The sequence below is a fragment of the Ochotona princeps genome, chromosome X, assembly GCF_030435755.1.
Source record: "Ochotona princeps isolate mOchPri1 chromosome X, mOchPri1.hap1, whole genome shotgun sequence".
In the NCBI taxonomy this organism is placed as follows: domain Eukaryota; kingdom Metazoa; phylum Chordata; class Mammalia; order Lagomorpha; family Ochotonidae; genus Ochotona; species Ochotona princeps.
In genome coordinates, this window is record NC_080865.1 from 267,585 (window position 1) to 282,424 (window position 14,840).

At 42.2% G+C, this 14,840-nt stretch overlaps 1 protein-coding gene across 1 annotated transcript in view; it reads left to right on the plus strand.

Annotated features, from left to right (window-relative positions):
- Positions 1 to 14,840, plus strand: part of BMX (BMX non-receptor tyrosine kinase) — a 36,183-nt gene that overhangs the window by 17,523 nt on the left and 3,820 nt on the right. Inside the window, exons 8-17 of the mRNA XM_004597493.4 lie at positions 1,671 to 1,742; positions 2,334 to 2,387; positions 2,868 to 2,922; positions 4,072 to 4,151; positions 4,806 to 4,933; positions 7,286 to 7,360; positions 8,050 to 8,221; positions 10,941 to 11,157; positions 11,835 to 11,899; positions 12,726 to 12,844. Of these exons, the coding sequence (XP_004597550.2) occupies positions 1,671 to 1,742; positions 2,334 to 2,387; positions 2,868 to 2,922; positions 4,072 to 4,151; positions 4,806 to 4,933; positions 7,286 to 7,360; positions 8,050 to 8,221; positions 10,941 to 11,157; positions 11,835 to 11,899; positions 12,726 to 12,844 (1,037 nt within the window). The remainder of the gene's footprint in view (positions 1 to 1,670; positions 1,743 to 2,333; positions 2,388 to 2,867; positions 2,923 to 4,071; positions 4,152 to 4,805; positions 4,934 to 7,285; positions 7,361 to 8,049; positions 8,222 to 10,940; positions 11,158 to 11,834; positions 11,900 to 12,725; positions 12,845 to 14,840) is intronic.

Consider the following 14,840-nt stretch of genomic DNA (forward strand, 5'->3'; position numbering starts at 1 on the left):
AAAGTGCAAGGAGAGGGATGACATTTATCTGCTTGAAGCCCAGTAGGTGTGTGGAATTAGATAGTCAGGAAGCCCAGATCCAAGGACAACAAATGCCATGTCTAATTTGTGCCAGGTTCCCTCTGAGAGAAACTCCAGTGATTCACTGATGGATGTGTGTGGCAATGGGTTTTCAAAGAATTCCAGCAGAACTGCGGTTTGCCAGGGCCTGCTGCAGAGGTGCTTATGGTGCATGGAGTGCTTGACCCCGTCTTTGTTGAAAATGTTGAGATTTTAGCTATTAAGGGTGCTTTGCACTAATATTATTGTCGTAACAATATTTTGTTACCAGGCAATGTATCTTGATTAATACATTTTGGCACCCCCTTAAATTTTGCAATCTTTCATATTTTGTCCCAACACTGTTTTTTTCCCCCTAAAACTTCAGAAAGCTAATTTTGGAACAAAGGACTGGTTAATTACTTCTTAGTAAAAGCAACATGGTATTTGTGAGTTAATTACAATAATTGCTCGAAAGGTCTTCACAAGGCTTGAATTTTTAGAATGCAACCATGATTCTTAGCTCACATACTAGATAGTACTGCTTAAATCCAGTTTCTATAGATCATGCTGTCTTCACCTGTGTTACTTTTTCGTTTTTTTTTCCTGATCAGTAAAGCAACCCATGGTTCCATGGAATCATCCAGAATGCAATAGTTACAGTATACATTCCTCTAAAATGCCCTGATACACCTGCTGCCACATACATGTCTGTCAACACAGATTCTCACCACTCATTATCTGATTATTTTTAGTGTCCATAAAATATTGTTGATATATGTAAACCCACTGGTCACTGCTGATGGTTAGTCTCCGCATAGCCTTAAAAACAAGAAGGTGAAGTTTATTGTTTGGCCTTTGCAAATGCAATTTCTGATAAGAAAGAAAGCCAGTTCTCCGTGGTTTGGGGAAGTCTCTGGGAATGCGTAGAAGAAAGTAGTCCAGTACCTCGGGGCTTTCTCTTGGCATTCCTTGGAAGGAAGCCAGGCAAGCACTTCCTTGCCAAGGCAACCTGTCTCGAGGAAGCATGGTTTTGTGGGAACAAAAAGTCTGGGCTTTGAAGGCAAACAGGAAGCAAGGCCTATGTCTCAGATAAAATAGCCACTGGCCTTTGAGAGGTAGATACTTAGTTACAATCTGCTTGACACCCAAAAAGAGCAAAAGTGAGGGCTGGCAGAGAATAATGAAAATCGTCCTGATCCATCTGAGCCCAGCTGGAGTGAAAAGTTCTGTGTTATGAAGACCTTAGTGGTACTAATAGCAACAAAGAGGAAAATAACTTATCTTGACGTGTATGTGACAAAATGTTTTCATATCTATAAGAAAATCAGGGTGAGCCCAGTCAAAGTGGCTCATTAACCCAGGTTTTCTGTCATTTGGAGTCATTGTAAGCTGGTACTAACCATCCATCCTCTTTGGTTTAGGGTTACTGCCAAACTACAACTACAGCTGTCATCTTTGAAAGGACCAAAATGCCAAAGTGACTCATTAGCTTTAGTGTCCAAGTGAAAAGTGTGGGGCAATATGTCTAGTAGAGTTAAAACATATCTGAACAAAATAGTGTCTATCATTTACCATTTGTAAGTAAACATGCATTTCTAAATGAATGAACCATCTCTCTTTTTGTACAGCAGTGATGACGTTGCATGCAGTAACCAAGCAGAGAGAAGTGCTGCAAATCACAGCATCTCAAAGATTTCATGGTAAACCACATTCAGATATCCCTCTACAGCAGGAACTTGCTTGCACTTACAGGAGAACTAAGGGTTAACTTTGCAAGCAGACTTGACATTTAAGGTATACATAAATTAGAAATGATAATGTAGTTTGCGTCTCTGAACAGTGATGTTCCTCACTCATCAATTCTTTTACACAATTCTCTTAGTGTGGACATTAATATACCTGACTCAGGTGTCTTGAGCAAAAGGAAAAACAACCCAGGAATTCCCTAGGAATTGCTCAAAACACAACCCAAGATTTTTTTTTAACTATGCTACAGCCATTCTGGAAGGAGTCTAAATCTATTTCATAAAAGAATCAGAGAAATCTTTCCTGGGGGCTTCCCGGGGCCCACCTATATTGAAGAGCCACTCTCACATTAAGCGAGATGTGAATCTGGCTTTTGGGAAAGTCTCTCCACTTTGTTGAGACCTTTCCAAGTGCAAAATTGGAAACCCAAGAGTCTTAACTTTTAGTTGGCATGTGAAAACAGGGCGGATTCGCTACTGTCTATGCAGGCACTTGGCTTGTTTCTTGTGGCTTTGCATTCTTGTTGTGTCCCAACTTTTCTTAAGGGGATTTCCCGAGTCAAGTTCATCTGAGGAAGAGGGAAACCTGGCTGAGTATGAGTGAGTATTACGAAGCCCTTGTGTCATTCGCAATCCAGACGTAGACAATTCTGCTCAGTTCCTCCAGGACTTTAAAGGAGGTGGCACAGACTGTCTCAAGGGCGGTATTCAAGGGAAAACTCATGGAAGGCCCTGTGCCACTTTCTTGTATGACAGATGACAATTGGGTGGGTTATTATATTTTCCCCAATCTGGCTTACCTCAAATATAAAATGTGTATGCCACATGATTTGGTATATGGGTGTTTACAAGTGTCTTCCCTGAGTTATACCCCTTACATAATAATATGCCTACTCTAATTATAAAATTGGGTGGTAGAGACTCAAATGTCTATAGTTTTGAAAAGCTCTTTGGGTGATTCTCTCAAAGCACCTAATATGACCAATGCTTCATTTTAAGAATTAAAAAGCTGAGGAACACGTTAAGTTATATAACTGACAAATTTTTGATTCTCAAATATGAAATCCTTTCCTGTTGCAGCTGGTTTGCAGGAAGCATCTCCAGGTCACAGTCTGAGCAGTTACTGAGGAAAAAGGTTCGTAGTCTTTATCTCTGCAATCATCTTCAAGAATGTTTTCGAATTGTTAGGTCCAAGAGCGTAGCACAGCCCTCATAGAAACCTTGCTGCTAACTGTGAATGTGGTCATGAAGCACTGGGTGGCTAGACTTTTCTCGGCTCCCCAGCACTTGGGTCGATCTTCTTCAGCTTTCAGTACTTATTGCTGCATAATGAGCCATTTGCAAGTTTAGTGATGAAAGCAGAACCCGTGATTCTGTGACCAGCTGTGCTAACAGTGGCCCTCCAGGTCCTGCTTAGGGTCCCTCACAGAGCGCCTCGGGGCTGGGGAGAGTGAGCTGGGACAGTAAATATTTGTAGCACCACAGCTCTTCTTGTAGCAGCTCTTCCCCTTGCCTAACTTGGCCTTCCTCAAGGCATGGCAGTAATCAAAGACGATCAGCCATGCAGTGCAAGCACTTAGGCTGTTTCTGTCGTCGTTTGCTACTGACACAATTTGTCGTAGCAAGTCACATGGTATAACTCAGAGTCAATGTCGGAGAGTACTGTATAGGACTGTTAAGAAGAGAAGCGATTTATTGGGGGTCATCAGTACCACTGTTTACATCAGTTTTGTCCCTGCAGTAACACCCAACGCAGAGCACAGCAGATGTGGTAAGAACCTTATCTCATTTCATTGTTCAGTGATATGGAATTACTAGCAGCACACTTTTTTGATCTATAAAATGGCATTTTGACATAGTTGAATCTAATAAAATATGGAACCTACCAATTATTTCTTTGAGAAGTATTAAGGATTGCGTTCCAGGTTCTTGGCTGTGTCCCCGCCCACTTTCAGTGATTGACAATGCTCTCTCTCTCTAGTTTGCTCTCTCTTTCTCTCTGCTCTCCCCTCCTTTCCCTCCCTCAGAAATAAATTAAATAACTAATTGAATAGTCAATTGGAGAGGAAACATTGAAGCATAAGGGATAGATCTATAAGGATTTTGAGACAGAAAAGGAAGGTCTCACTGTGACCGCCCCCATGACAACTATTGACTTTACTGTGCCCTCAGTACATTCCGAGGGGATGTGAGAGATTTATTTTCTTGTAAATTATGGTGAAAATTTGTGTTTAAGAATAATGAAAATGTTTTCCATTCCTGCTACACTTTGCCTCCCTTCCAGGGAAAAGAAGGTGCATTTATGGTTCGAAATTCCAGCCAGGCGGGCATGTACACAGTGTCCCTGTTCAGTAAGGCTGTGAAGTGAGTATGGAGCGGGTTTCTTCTTGATTTTGTCCACGTGTGTTCTCTGAACGTGCTGATCAGCACAGGACATTCCGGACAAGACCCCATCTGCCAGCAAGCAGCTCTTCTCTGCGTGAGCCCCTCTCTGGCCACGCAGCAATGCCAAGTGCCTGAGCACAACACACCTCAAGGACTCTTCAGCGAGTCCCTTTCATTCAAATCTAAACCTAAAAAGAGAGAAAAATGGAAATGGAGCCTCTGAGGCCTCAAGGCCAGCCACTTGCTGAGCTGAGCCAGCCACTCCAGTGGCCAGTGGGGAGGAAGCCTCGGGAAGCAGTCAGCACAGAGTTGAATCTGTGGATGTGTGTTCTCTGCATAGCTTCCTGCTACGGTGCTGTCTTCAGTGCGGGGCTCACAGTTCCAGTTTGTAGCCAACTTGTACAAGATCCCGTCTTAGAATTTCAAGGTTTTAGGGCAGTGAGCAAGTTTTTTTTTAACTTCTGTGTCTCGCTATCTTCATTCCATAATTACTGCTTGCCACGAGTATTGCCCAATAAACACTGTGTGCAACATACATTTAAAATAATTATCTAACCACTGTTTAAGCAATACTTTTTGGTCATTTATTTAAAATGGCTTTTTAAAAAAGAAAAACCTTTTCTTTTTTAATAGTGATAAAAAAGGAACTGTTAAACATTACCACGTGCATACCAATGCTGAGAACAAATTATACCTGGCAGAAAACTATTGTTTTGACTCCATTCCAAAGCTCATTCATTATCATCAACATAATTCAGCAGGTAACTTTTTTCCATTCTTGTTTTAATGGACCTTGTTAGCATACAACAATTTTCGTGGATACTACTGATCATCCTAGTATTCTTAATTATATAGCAAACCTTGATAGTAGGAACAAATGCTGTTGTGTCTTAGTGTAATTTTAACTTACATCTGCTGGAATATAACATGGTATACTCTATAAAGCCAGAAAGAATAAGGTAGAGTGAATTGAGCAACTTAAAGGGATAAATTCTCTTTAGAAAACTATCTGTAGGGCCTGGGCCAGTGATTCAAATAGCTAATCCTCCCTCTCAAGCGCTGGGGTCTCATGTGGGTAACGGTTCGTGTCCAAGCTGCCCCACTTCCCTTCCAACTCCCTGCTTGTGGCCTGGGAAAGCTCAAAGTCTTGGGACAATGCACCCACATGGGAGACCCGGAGGAGGCCCTTGGCTCCTGGCTTCAGATTGGCTCAGCTCCAGCCATTGCGACCATTTGAGAGTGAACCACTGGATTGAAGATTTTCCTGTCTCTCCTCTCTGTAAATTTACTTTTCCAGAAATAAATAAATAAATAAATAAATAAATAAATAAATATAGGGTTTCTTTCACCTATTGAAGCATATTGACTCTGAAATTCAAGTATTACAGAAATATATGTCACTAGATGGATAGGATCCATGGACAAGCGTCTATTATGACAGACTGTTTTGTACCCTAACGTTTATGTTCCTGTACATATAAATTATATTTAAATACGTCACCTTTCTAGAGCTGATATCATTGCATACATACTGTTCAGCTTTCTTTTTCCCCTCAATGTGTCACAGGTTTTTATTTCCTTGAAAATTCATATAGATTATTTTGATCTGTTTCACAGCTGCATAGAATTTTTCGGCAGAGGCACTCCACAGTTTATTTATCTGGCCCTCTATGGATTAGGAATTGAGTTATGTTCAATATTTTCACGTGGTAATAGATATTTCATGTGGTACAGTCTTGGGCACTTAACTCTGTGCACCCAGATAAGTTTCTATAGCCAGCTTCTTAGAAATGGAATTTATAGGACAGAGACTAAGATGATTAAATTGTACATATTGCCAAATACTTTTTTTTAAAGATTTATTATTATTGGAAAGCCAGATATACAGAGAGGAGAGACAGAGAGGAAGATCTTCCATCCAATGTTTCAATCCCCAAGTGAGCCGCAACGACCGGTGCTGCGCCAATCCGAAGCCGGGAACCAGGAACCTCTTCCGGGTCTCCCACGCGGGTGCAGGGTCCCAAGGCTTTGGGCCGTCCTCGACCACTTTCCCAGGCCACAAGCAGGGAGCTGGATGGGAAGTGGAGCTGCCGGGATTAGAACCGGCGCCCATATGGGATCCTGGCATTTTCAAGGCAAGGACTTTAGCTGCTAGGCCACGCTGCTGGGCCCAGCCAAATACTTTTAAGAACCAGTCTCACCAACATTTCTGTTATCCTCACCAACACTAAATACTACTATTCTTTTAAATATTTGCCTAATTGACTGGTGAAAGTCATATAGCAGTCCCTCTTGTGGTGGAGAATGGTGGCACCCTCAAGCAGGAAGCCACAGGACTGAAAATAAGCCAAGTACCTCTGTGAAAAGTATTATCTTAACAGACATCTCTCAGTAGATTAATTCTACCTTAAAACGATGCACAAGAAAGTTCACAACATGAAGAAAATGCTCAATTGGATTTGTTTTTTTTATCTCATTTTTGTGAGTGTTCTATTTGCATATTTATTTCATAATCACAGAATATATCATTATAGCAGTAACATTATATATAAAAATGTTATAGATACAAATATGCTATATATGCATATATAATATACACATATATAATGCATATACACACATATAATGATACTGCTATAATCTGTGAGTGTGTATACACACACACATATTACCAAGAATATGTTCATTTTAACATTTTATTTATTTTAACTTTACTGATTAAAACTACAGGATTTAAAAAAGCAAATAAAAACATAGAACACTCATAAATAGCAAGCAAATACAGAGAAAAAGAAGGCTGGGAAATGTACATGGGTGAAGGTTCCCATAATTGTAAAGCATTTTACATTTAAAGCAGGAAATACGTGTATTTTGAATGAGGTCTTCCAAGCCTTTATAATCATTATGATGATTTATACCCAGTTTCACTATGACTCTTGGTGAACAATTAAAATTATTTGAACATTTAAGGAAACTTAGTAAATAGGCTCAATATAGTTTTTAAAGGTGGTTCATTGTTTATTTTTACCCTCATGACATCCTGAGCTTGTGGAGAGGGGATGTTGCGAGCCCATGTGAGATGATGTGATGACATGGTACTGATTCCATTGCAGGCATGATTACAAGGCTCCGCCACCCTGTGTCAACCAAGGCTAACACGGTCCCCATGTCCGTGTCCCTAGGAAGCGGTATGAATACACCTTGGGCTCTGAAGCTCCATTTCCCACCATCTTTGGTTTAGAAATATATGGGTTAATACACAAAGAGGAGAGAGGAGGGGACAGGAACGAGGGCTCTGTGCAGATAGTGCCAGGGGGAGCTTCATATTGGCTCATTTTCTTTAAAAAAATATTTCCTCCAAAATTCCATCTTTAGTCTCCCCAGAAGTACCAAAAAGATTGTGACATTTTTCTTATTATTCAGTCCTGTCACCAACCTCCGGCATCCTGTTGCCTGACCTTTCTTATTCTTGAATTCTGTGCCTGCTCAGTTGAGGCAGTCCTTAACCTTGTGTGTTCAGGAGAGTGACACCCACCCAGATCACGGTTGAATTTGATTTATAAGAAAATATAATAATAGCTTATCAGCTTAAAGGCATGTTGCATGTTTAACATTGAATCTCTTCAATATTCCTCCAGTTAACAAAGTTTTTCCTCTGAGCCTTCTTCTCAATAGCTGTAGCTGCTTCATGAACTATATTGTCCAGGGTGGCATTATCCTGTGTGTTTAAGCTAAGTTAACAACCTAAAAAGGAAACGTTTGTATTTCTTCATACTGCAGTTAGGAAAGTCTCATTGGCTAAGCAATCACATGAGAAGCTGCTAGCCCCAAACCCTTCTACGCTGAGGCTAAAGAGTGACTGTCTTTACCTCCTTAGGAATCTGGGAACTCAGAAGGGAAGAGATCACCCTGTTGAAGGAGCTGGGAAGTGGCCAGTTTGGAGTGGTGCAGCTGGGCAAGTGGAAGGGGCAGTACGATGTTGCTGTGAAGATGATCAAAGAGGGCTCCATGTCAGAAGACGAATTCTTTCAGGAGGCCCAGACAATGATGTAGGTCTCTCCAGTGTGATGGCCATGGCCTCTCACCAGGGAGGGCATGCACACTAACAAGCCTGTCTCTAACATTTACAAGACCTTAAGCCAGAGTCCATGTGTATATGTACATAAACATGCAGAAGTGACTAGCTAGCAAACTGTTAAACAAGATTAGCTCTGTGCTCCTGTTTTGACAAGTATACCTTCACAACCACCTAAATGCCAGCTTTGACCTTAGAATCCCCAGGACTCCATAGAAAGACAAGCTTCTGGCCTGTGGTTCTCCCAAGTCCAGTTGTCTCCTGCTCTCTCCATCCTTCCCCAGTTCCATTCTACACACTGAGGGGCTTCACACTAAAGTGGCAGGCATAGCATTCAGCACCCCAAGCTCCCTCGATGTTTCCAACAAAGAACTACCTACGGACCAATGATCTTGGCTAAGGACAGCATGCTTCAGCATTAGGGGGACAGACCCAGGAGGGTCTACATAAGCCCTGGAAAAGGCCACAAGATGCTATTGACAAGGGATCAGGAATCCCAATACTCTAAAGCTGACTGAGAAAGGGCATAGTGGGATGTTCACCAGAGTGGGACTGTTATCCAAGACTAAGGAGGTACTTAACACTGAGACTTTCCTGGCAATATTCTTCTCCTCCCTGGTACCTCCAGTACAGTCTGCCTAGAATCCCCTCCTCAATTTACTTCCTTTCCCACCTGATAAGTAGAGACAACCCTCCTAACAGATCTCAGCTCTGAGTGCAGCACGCTGAGGCAGACTTTGCGGGTTTATTGAACACATCCCTGGCCCTGCCACTGGAAGTCCTGCGTCCTTGAATAGCCCTAAGTCTGAGACAAGCCAGCACAGTTAGGCACTCCGGTTTCAGGGAGCCGATCAGCCGGTCTGAAAAGCAGTGTTCTAGCCGGGCTTCGGCCAAGGATACTTGGAAGCACACCACAAGTCCTAAGGTGCTACAGACCGAGAACATTTTTTAAATTATTAAACATTATATAGTGTTTACAGGTGTGTCTGCAAACACTTTGTATCAATCCACCCAGTTATCCTAAAAAGCTCATGAGAGATGTACTCTATTTTGTTATGTTTGATTTATAAGAAAACACAGGCAATAATAAATAACTTGCCCAAAGTCACCTAGCTACTAGCAGAAACTAGTAAGTGGGCACATGGTACAACCCCTGTGTTCTAGGAAAACTTTAAACTTTTTTTTTGGCCATTGCAATAGTTGCAAATAGTCATAAAACATCGTTAACATGTCACCTAAACATAAAGGAAAATATCAAACTGTATCACAATGGGAAAATGTTAAATCTCAAATGTAATGATCAGACTGAGGCCTACCCAACTAGGGGCTATCACTGTTGACATGGTATTGCTACCCATGAGCCGCTGGACAGGGGCTCAATTTGCCCAAAGAACACCTGCTGTCAGGTGCTCTTCCTTTGGATGGAGCTACTCTGAGAAAAATCTAGGTCTCCAGGATTGCTGAAAGATGTGTAGCTGAGCTCATTTCCTGAGTAACATTATAAGCTATGTGCCTATTTTAAACATGGAAGAAATAACCACTTATTCAACAAATCTTCCTTTGTTAAAAATTTAAAATTTAAAACATGCTTAATTTAGATTTAACTTATGCATCTTAACATTACTCATCCTGTAAATTGATAAGAATAGATAAATCACATGACAAATTGATGAACTTGGTGAAAACTGAACATCCACCCCATCATGATGCACCAGAAGTACTATGCTGTGTGGTAACAGTAGAATTGTTACTGAAAAGATAATAAGAAGGTATATATTTGGGAGGTATAATGTAATGTTTTGAACATATATACATTGTCTAATGATCTTGCAGGGAGGTTAGTATATCCCTCACCTCAAATATTTACCATTTCCTGGTAAGAACACACAAAATATCTTCTAGCTGTTTTGAAATATATACTTCTAAAAGATTTATTTATTCAAAAGACAGAGTGACAGAGAGGGAGAGAGCAAGAGAAAATCTTCAATCTGCTGATTTACTCACCAAGTGACTGTTGTATAATGTTCTTTTTTTTTCTATGTGCTAGAAATAAATAGAAATATGTGTTAGAAGTGTGTGCTAGAACTATTCTTCCTTATCTAGCTGTAGCTTAGCACCCATTGATCAACCTCTGCCATTACCCACTTTGTCCTACCCTCTTTAGCCTCTAATAATCACCATTCTACTTTCAAATTCTGTGAGAGCAACACTTAGACACTCTACAGGTGTGTGAGATCAGGCAGAATGCTTGTCCTTGCCTGTGCCAGACTTGTTTCACTCGACCTCCAATCTAATCCTGAACCTAACAATTACTTTCGTTTTACCCACCCCTTTATAATTAAATATTGCACATGTGTGGCATAGATCTTTCAGGGCTAAGCAGGGTTTTTGAGGCAATAGACCATGACCAGCCCAATTCTCTATAAGAAAGCCGACGCAGCATCTGCAAACTGCTGCATTGCTGCCAAGGCTGTCAGGGTTTGACATAAAGAAACCAGGTTTTTTTGGGGGGGTGGGGTTTGCCTCCAAAGGCTATTATGATCTCAACATGCGACCCTGATCTTTTTCCTGTCTTCCTCTATGCAAGCAGAAGGGAGGAAATCATGACAAAGAATCTAAATGCGATTCTCTCTCATCTGGAAAATGGAGTGTGGCAATTCAGTTCTGAACATTGAAAATTCTGTTCTTTCCAGGAAGCTCAGCCATCCCAAACTGGTTAAATTCTATGGCGTGTGTTCAAAGAAATACCCCATATACATAGTGACTCAGTACATAACCAATGGCTGCCTGCTTAATTACCTGAAGAGTCATGGAAAGGGGCTTGAACCCTCCCAGCTCTTAGAAATGTGCTACAATGTCTGTGAAGGCATGGCCTTCCTGGAGAGCCACCAATTTATCCACCGAGACCTGGTAAGCAGAGCCATGGGAAGCTCAAAGAAGGAAAGTAGATAGCCCTCAGTTGCTACCTCCAGGAGGGAGGGCAGAGAGAGCGCCTTCGCTCGTCACTGCAAAGCATGTGGCATTTTTATAATAAACACGTATCACAAAAAAACTTCTACATAGGAAGAACAGTTAAGAGTGAGCGAACCATTAAGATCTGTGTAGCTGAGTTTGGTGTGGAGGACGACAAATGGAAAGGAAAATGTTGGCCAGTTTAGTGTTTCTTGGATCCATGAAAGCCAAGGTGACCTTTGAAATCCAGGAATAACTTGATGTTGAAGTAGTCATTTGATAGAAATAAAAATACAAAAAAATTAAAAATCAGGAGTAATGCCATGGTGGGTGGGGGGGATGGGGAAAGCGCTCACTGGGGTCTGCCTTTAGCGCTTTTCTTGTGCTGAGTGGCAAACATGCCACGCACGCTAGGCCGACGCCTGTCACCTAGCCTAGGTAGTGAGCCCAGGGAGATTTCTGTACTCCTGCTGCTGTTTGAGCAGGGTGAATGCTTGGGTGAAAACACTTCGAGGAACACATTTCTGTCGAAAAACTGAGAAATACAAAGAAAAAAAATCAAGCTTGAGAGCATTTGGAGTTGTGACAGGCAGTCCAATTTTGCTGAGAAGCTGGTGTGACTCTGTCCTCCACAGGCAGCGCGGAACTGCTTGGTGGACAGTGATCTCTCCGTGAAAGTCTCGGATTTCGGAATGACGCGGTAAGCCGATCCAAAAGGACCAACAGGGAAAGTGGGAATTCATTCTCATTTGAATGCCAGCACAGCCAAACGCCTTGAGCAGCTTCAGAAGGAGCTGGTGGCTAGCTGCCGGCTTTCGAAGCTGCCTCCCGCCCCACGCTGCCTCTGGTTCCCTGTGAGGCGTGTTTCACTTGTAAAATGGGATTGTTCTTTGGGAACCATCTGAAGTCACTTTTTTCAAGTTCCTTCAACACTCTAGTCTAGTATTTTATAAACTTATGAGTGAATTCCATCAAAGAGCCTAAATATTTAAATACCATATGTTACAGCAGCATTGTTTGGGCAAATGCTTATGGTATATTTTAACTCGGGGAAGGCTCCTCTAGCTCTCTTTGTTTGTGGAGGTTTTTAAAAAGGCTCTGCTCACATGAGCAAAGCATTACCACCAGGAAAGCTTTTGTTGTCACTGAATTCATTTCAGCAAACAGGTATTAAGACACATTCTGAGACTCTCTGAGAAATTTCAGTTATAGCAGTTGGGAAGAACCATCTCTTGCCTTTGTTCTCAAGGCTCTTACTATTTAAGTGGCAGGGACATTCTCCATGTGTTTCCAGAGGAAATGAACACAGACATCTGGGTCTTTCTAGGCAAGAAACAGTCCTTAAATGCCTGCTGGGTACCTCCATCCTGTGAGAGAGCCTGGGCTGGCTGAGCGCCCGTGGCCTGTGGGACAGCCTCAAGCACTGGCACAGTCCCTGGCCGGTGGCACAGAGGCCGCACTAACAGCACTGTCTTGCCACCTGGCACTGCTATGAGGTAAAGGGCTGTCTGTGTCTCCCCCGACAGGTATGTCTTGGATGACCAGTACGTCAGTTCGGTGGGAACAAAGTTTCCGGTCAAGTGGTCAGCTCCAGAGGTGTTTCACTACTTCAAATACAGCAGCAAGTCTGATGTGTGGGCATTTGGTAAGCATGTGGCCACGTAGGGCCTGGCCTTGTTTTGTAAGCTTGCTTCCACAAGAGGCAGCCGCAAGGGCAGGAATATGTGCTTTAAAAGGTCGTTGGCACTTACAAAATTACGGGCATGGCCTGGGATAAGTAAGAAGGTGAAAAAGTTCATTTTTTTTTTCTGTCTTGGGTCAGCTAGTAGTCTGCCTTGCCACACCTTTCCGAACTGGTATCCTGCTAATGCTTTCTCATAAAAGCTGAAGACATAAAAAGCCTCCCTGGGGAGATTTTAAATCACCTTCTCAAAGGAATTCTTGAAAACTAAATCTGAGTTGCTAGAAATCCAAAATAATGAAAGGATGAAAATCAAGTGACTGTTGTTGCGAATGCAGCTGACAACCATTCCCTTCTGAGTCAACCAAAGCTTTGGGCATCCCTAGTGTAAACTCCAGTATGACCAGGTAGCTTATTTGGCTTGTATCTAATCTTGAATGGGCATCCTTCTTCTTGTTAAAATCCCCATTTTAGATCAGAGTTGATAAGCCACAAGCCAGGACCAGCCTACATGACCCGGTTCTGTAAATACAGTTTTACTGAAATAGAGCCATGCTCGTTCATTCTCATATGGTCTGTATCCGATGACGCAAGGCATCACAGACGCAGTGTGATCCACAGAGCTTAACATGCTTCCTTTAGATTCTATTCAGAAACTTTGAAGACTCCTGTGTTATTAAAAGAACTTTAGTAAAGGTGATTAGGAAAGGAAGCTCGTTGTTGCATTGCGACGGTGGATTTCCTGACAGTTTTCTCTGTGCTAAGTGTCAGGAGTTCTCACAGTCACTGTCGGGCGGATGCAGGGCAAATCATTCAGATTCTCATCAAGTTATAAAGTACGTGAAATCTGACTGAGACCTATTTCATGCCTGTCTTATTCCATAAGTGTAATTGGATTTATTGCTTGACGACTGCAAGACTGTCTGGAGGAAGGAAAATTGAGTTAGCCAGTTGCTTGTCTACGTGATACAATTTTCAAAACATAACCATTCCCTTCTTAAAAGTGGCATTGTTAAAAGGGAAAAAAATCCCAACAAATGTATGTAGATAAAGAAGAAAATCATCCAGAATACTTGATATCAGTTTGTGGGGATTAATTTCTGTACCTTGTGTCAGGATGGGTTTCCAGGCCCGTGTGTCAGTTGATGTGTCTTAGGCAGGGTTTCATTCAATAGCTGGCACTTGATTTTGATGGAGATAGCATTACCCAGCTTAATAATTCACCTGATGCAGCACAACTTGGCTCCACCTGCGTTCTGGCTGTTTAGAAACACTGAATCAGTTCTAAAGCAATATATGCTCAATGCGGAGCTCCAAAATGATTGTGCCTCTGAGAGCAGTTGGCAAAGGCAAGCCCCACAGAGATTGTGATCAATGATATTCTCCAAGGAATGAACAGTGAAGCAGCAGCGCTCATTTAGATGGTTGTTTTAAAGTGTGTGTGTGTGTGACTACTTCGTAAGATAACTTTATCATACATATTTTACAAGTCTGTAGCCTTAAAAGTGAAAAAAAAATCATGATCTTACAGTAATTTTCCTCCTTTGCATCTATTTTTTTTTCCAAGGTTTTAAACCTGACTGCTGGCTGGAAATGCCCTGGCGTTGACCGAGCTGCCCTGAAGCGGCACGCTGTTCATTCTGCTTAGCCCCTGAGCAAGTGCAGACATCTTCCTTTACAGACAGGAAAGCTGAGGCTGAAAAGAGTTAATGTAGCCAGCCTCGGAGTGGTAGACCACAGCCTCCGAGCTCACCTGTGCTGAGTGGCCCCAAATGCCACCCTCCTGACCACCAGGACTGGAGCTCAGTTTCCTACTCTGGAGTCCACGGTGGCCTGCAGGAGTTTTGGGGAACCATGAACATTTGAAATGGAGCACAAACGTGGCATGTCTTTACTTACCCCGTGCAGAGCCAGCAGGTTTTATTGGATTCCCAAAAGGAGGGCTGAACCATAACAGATG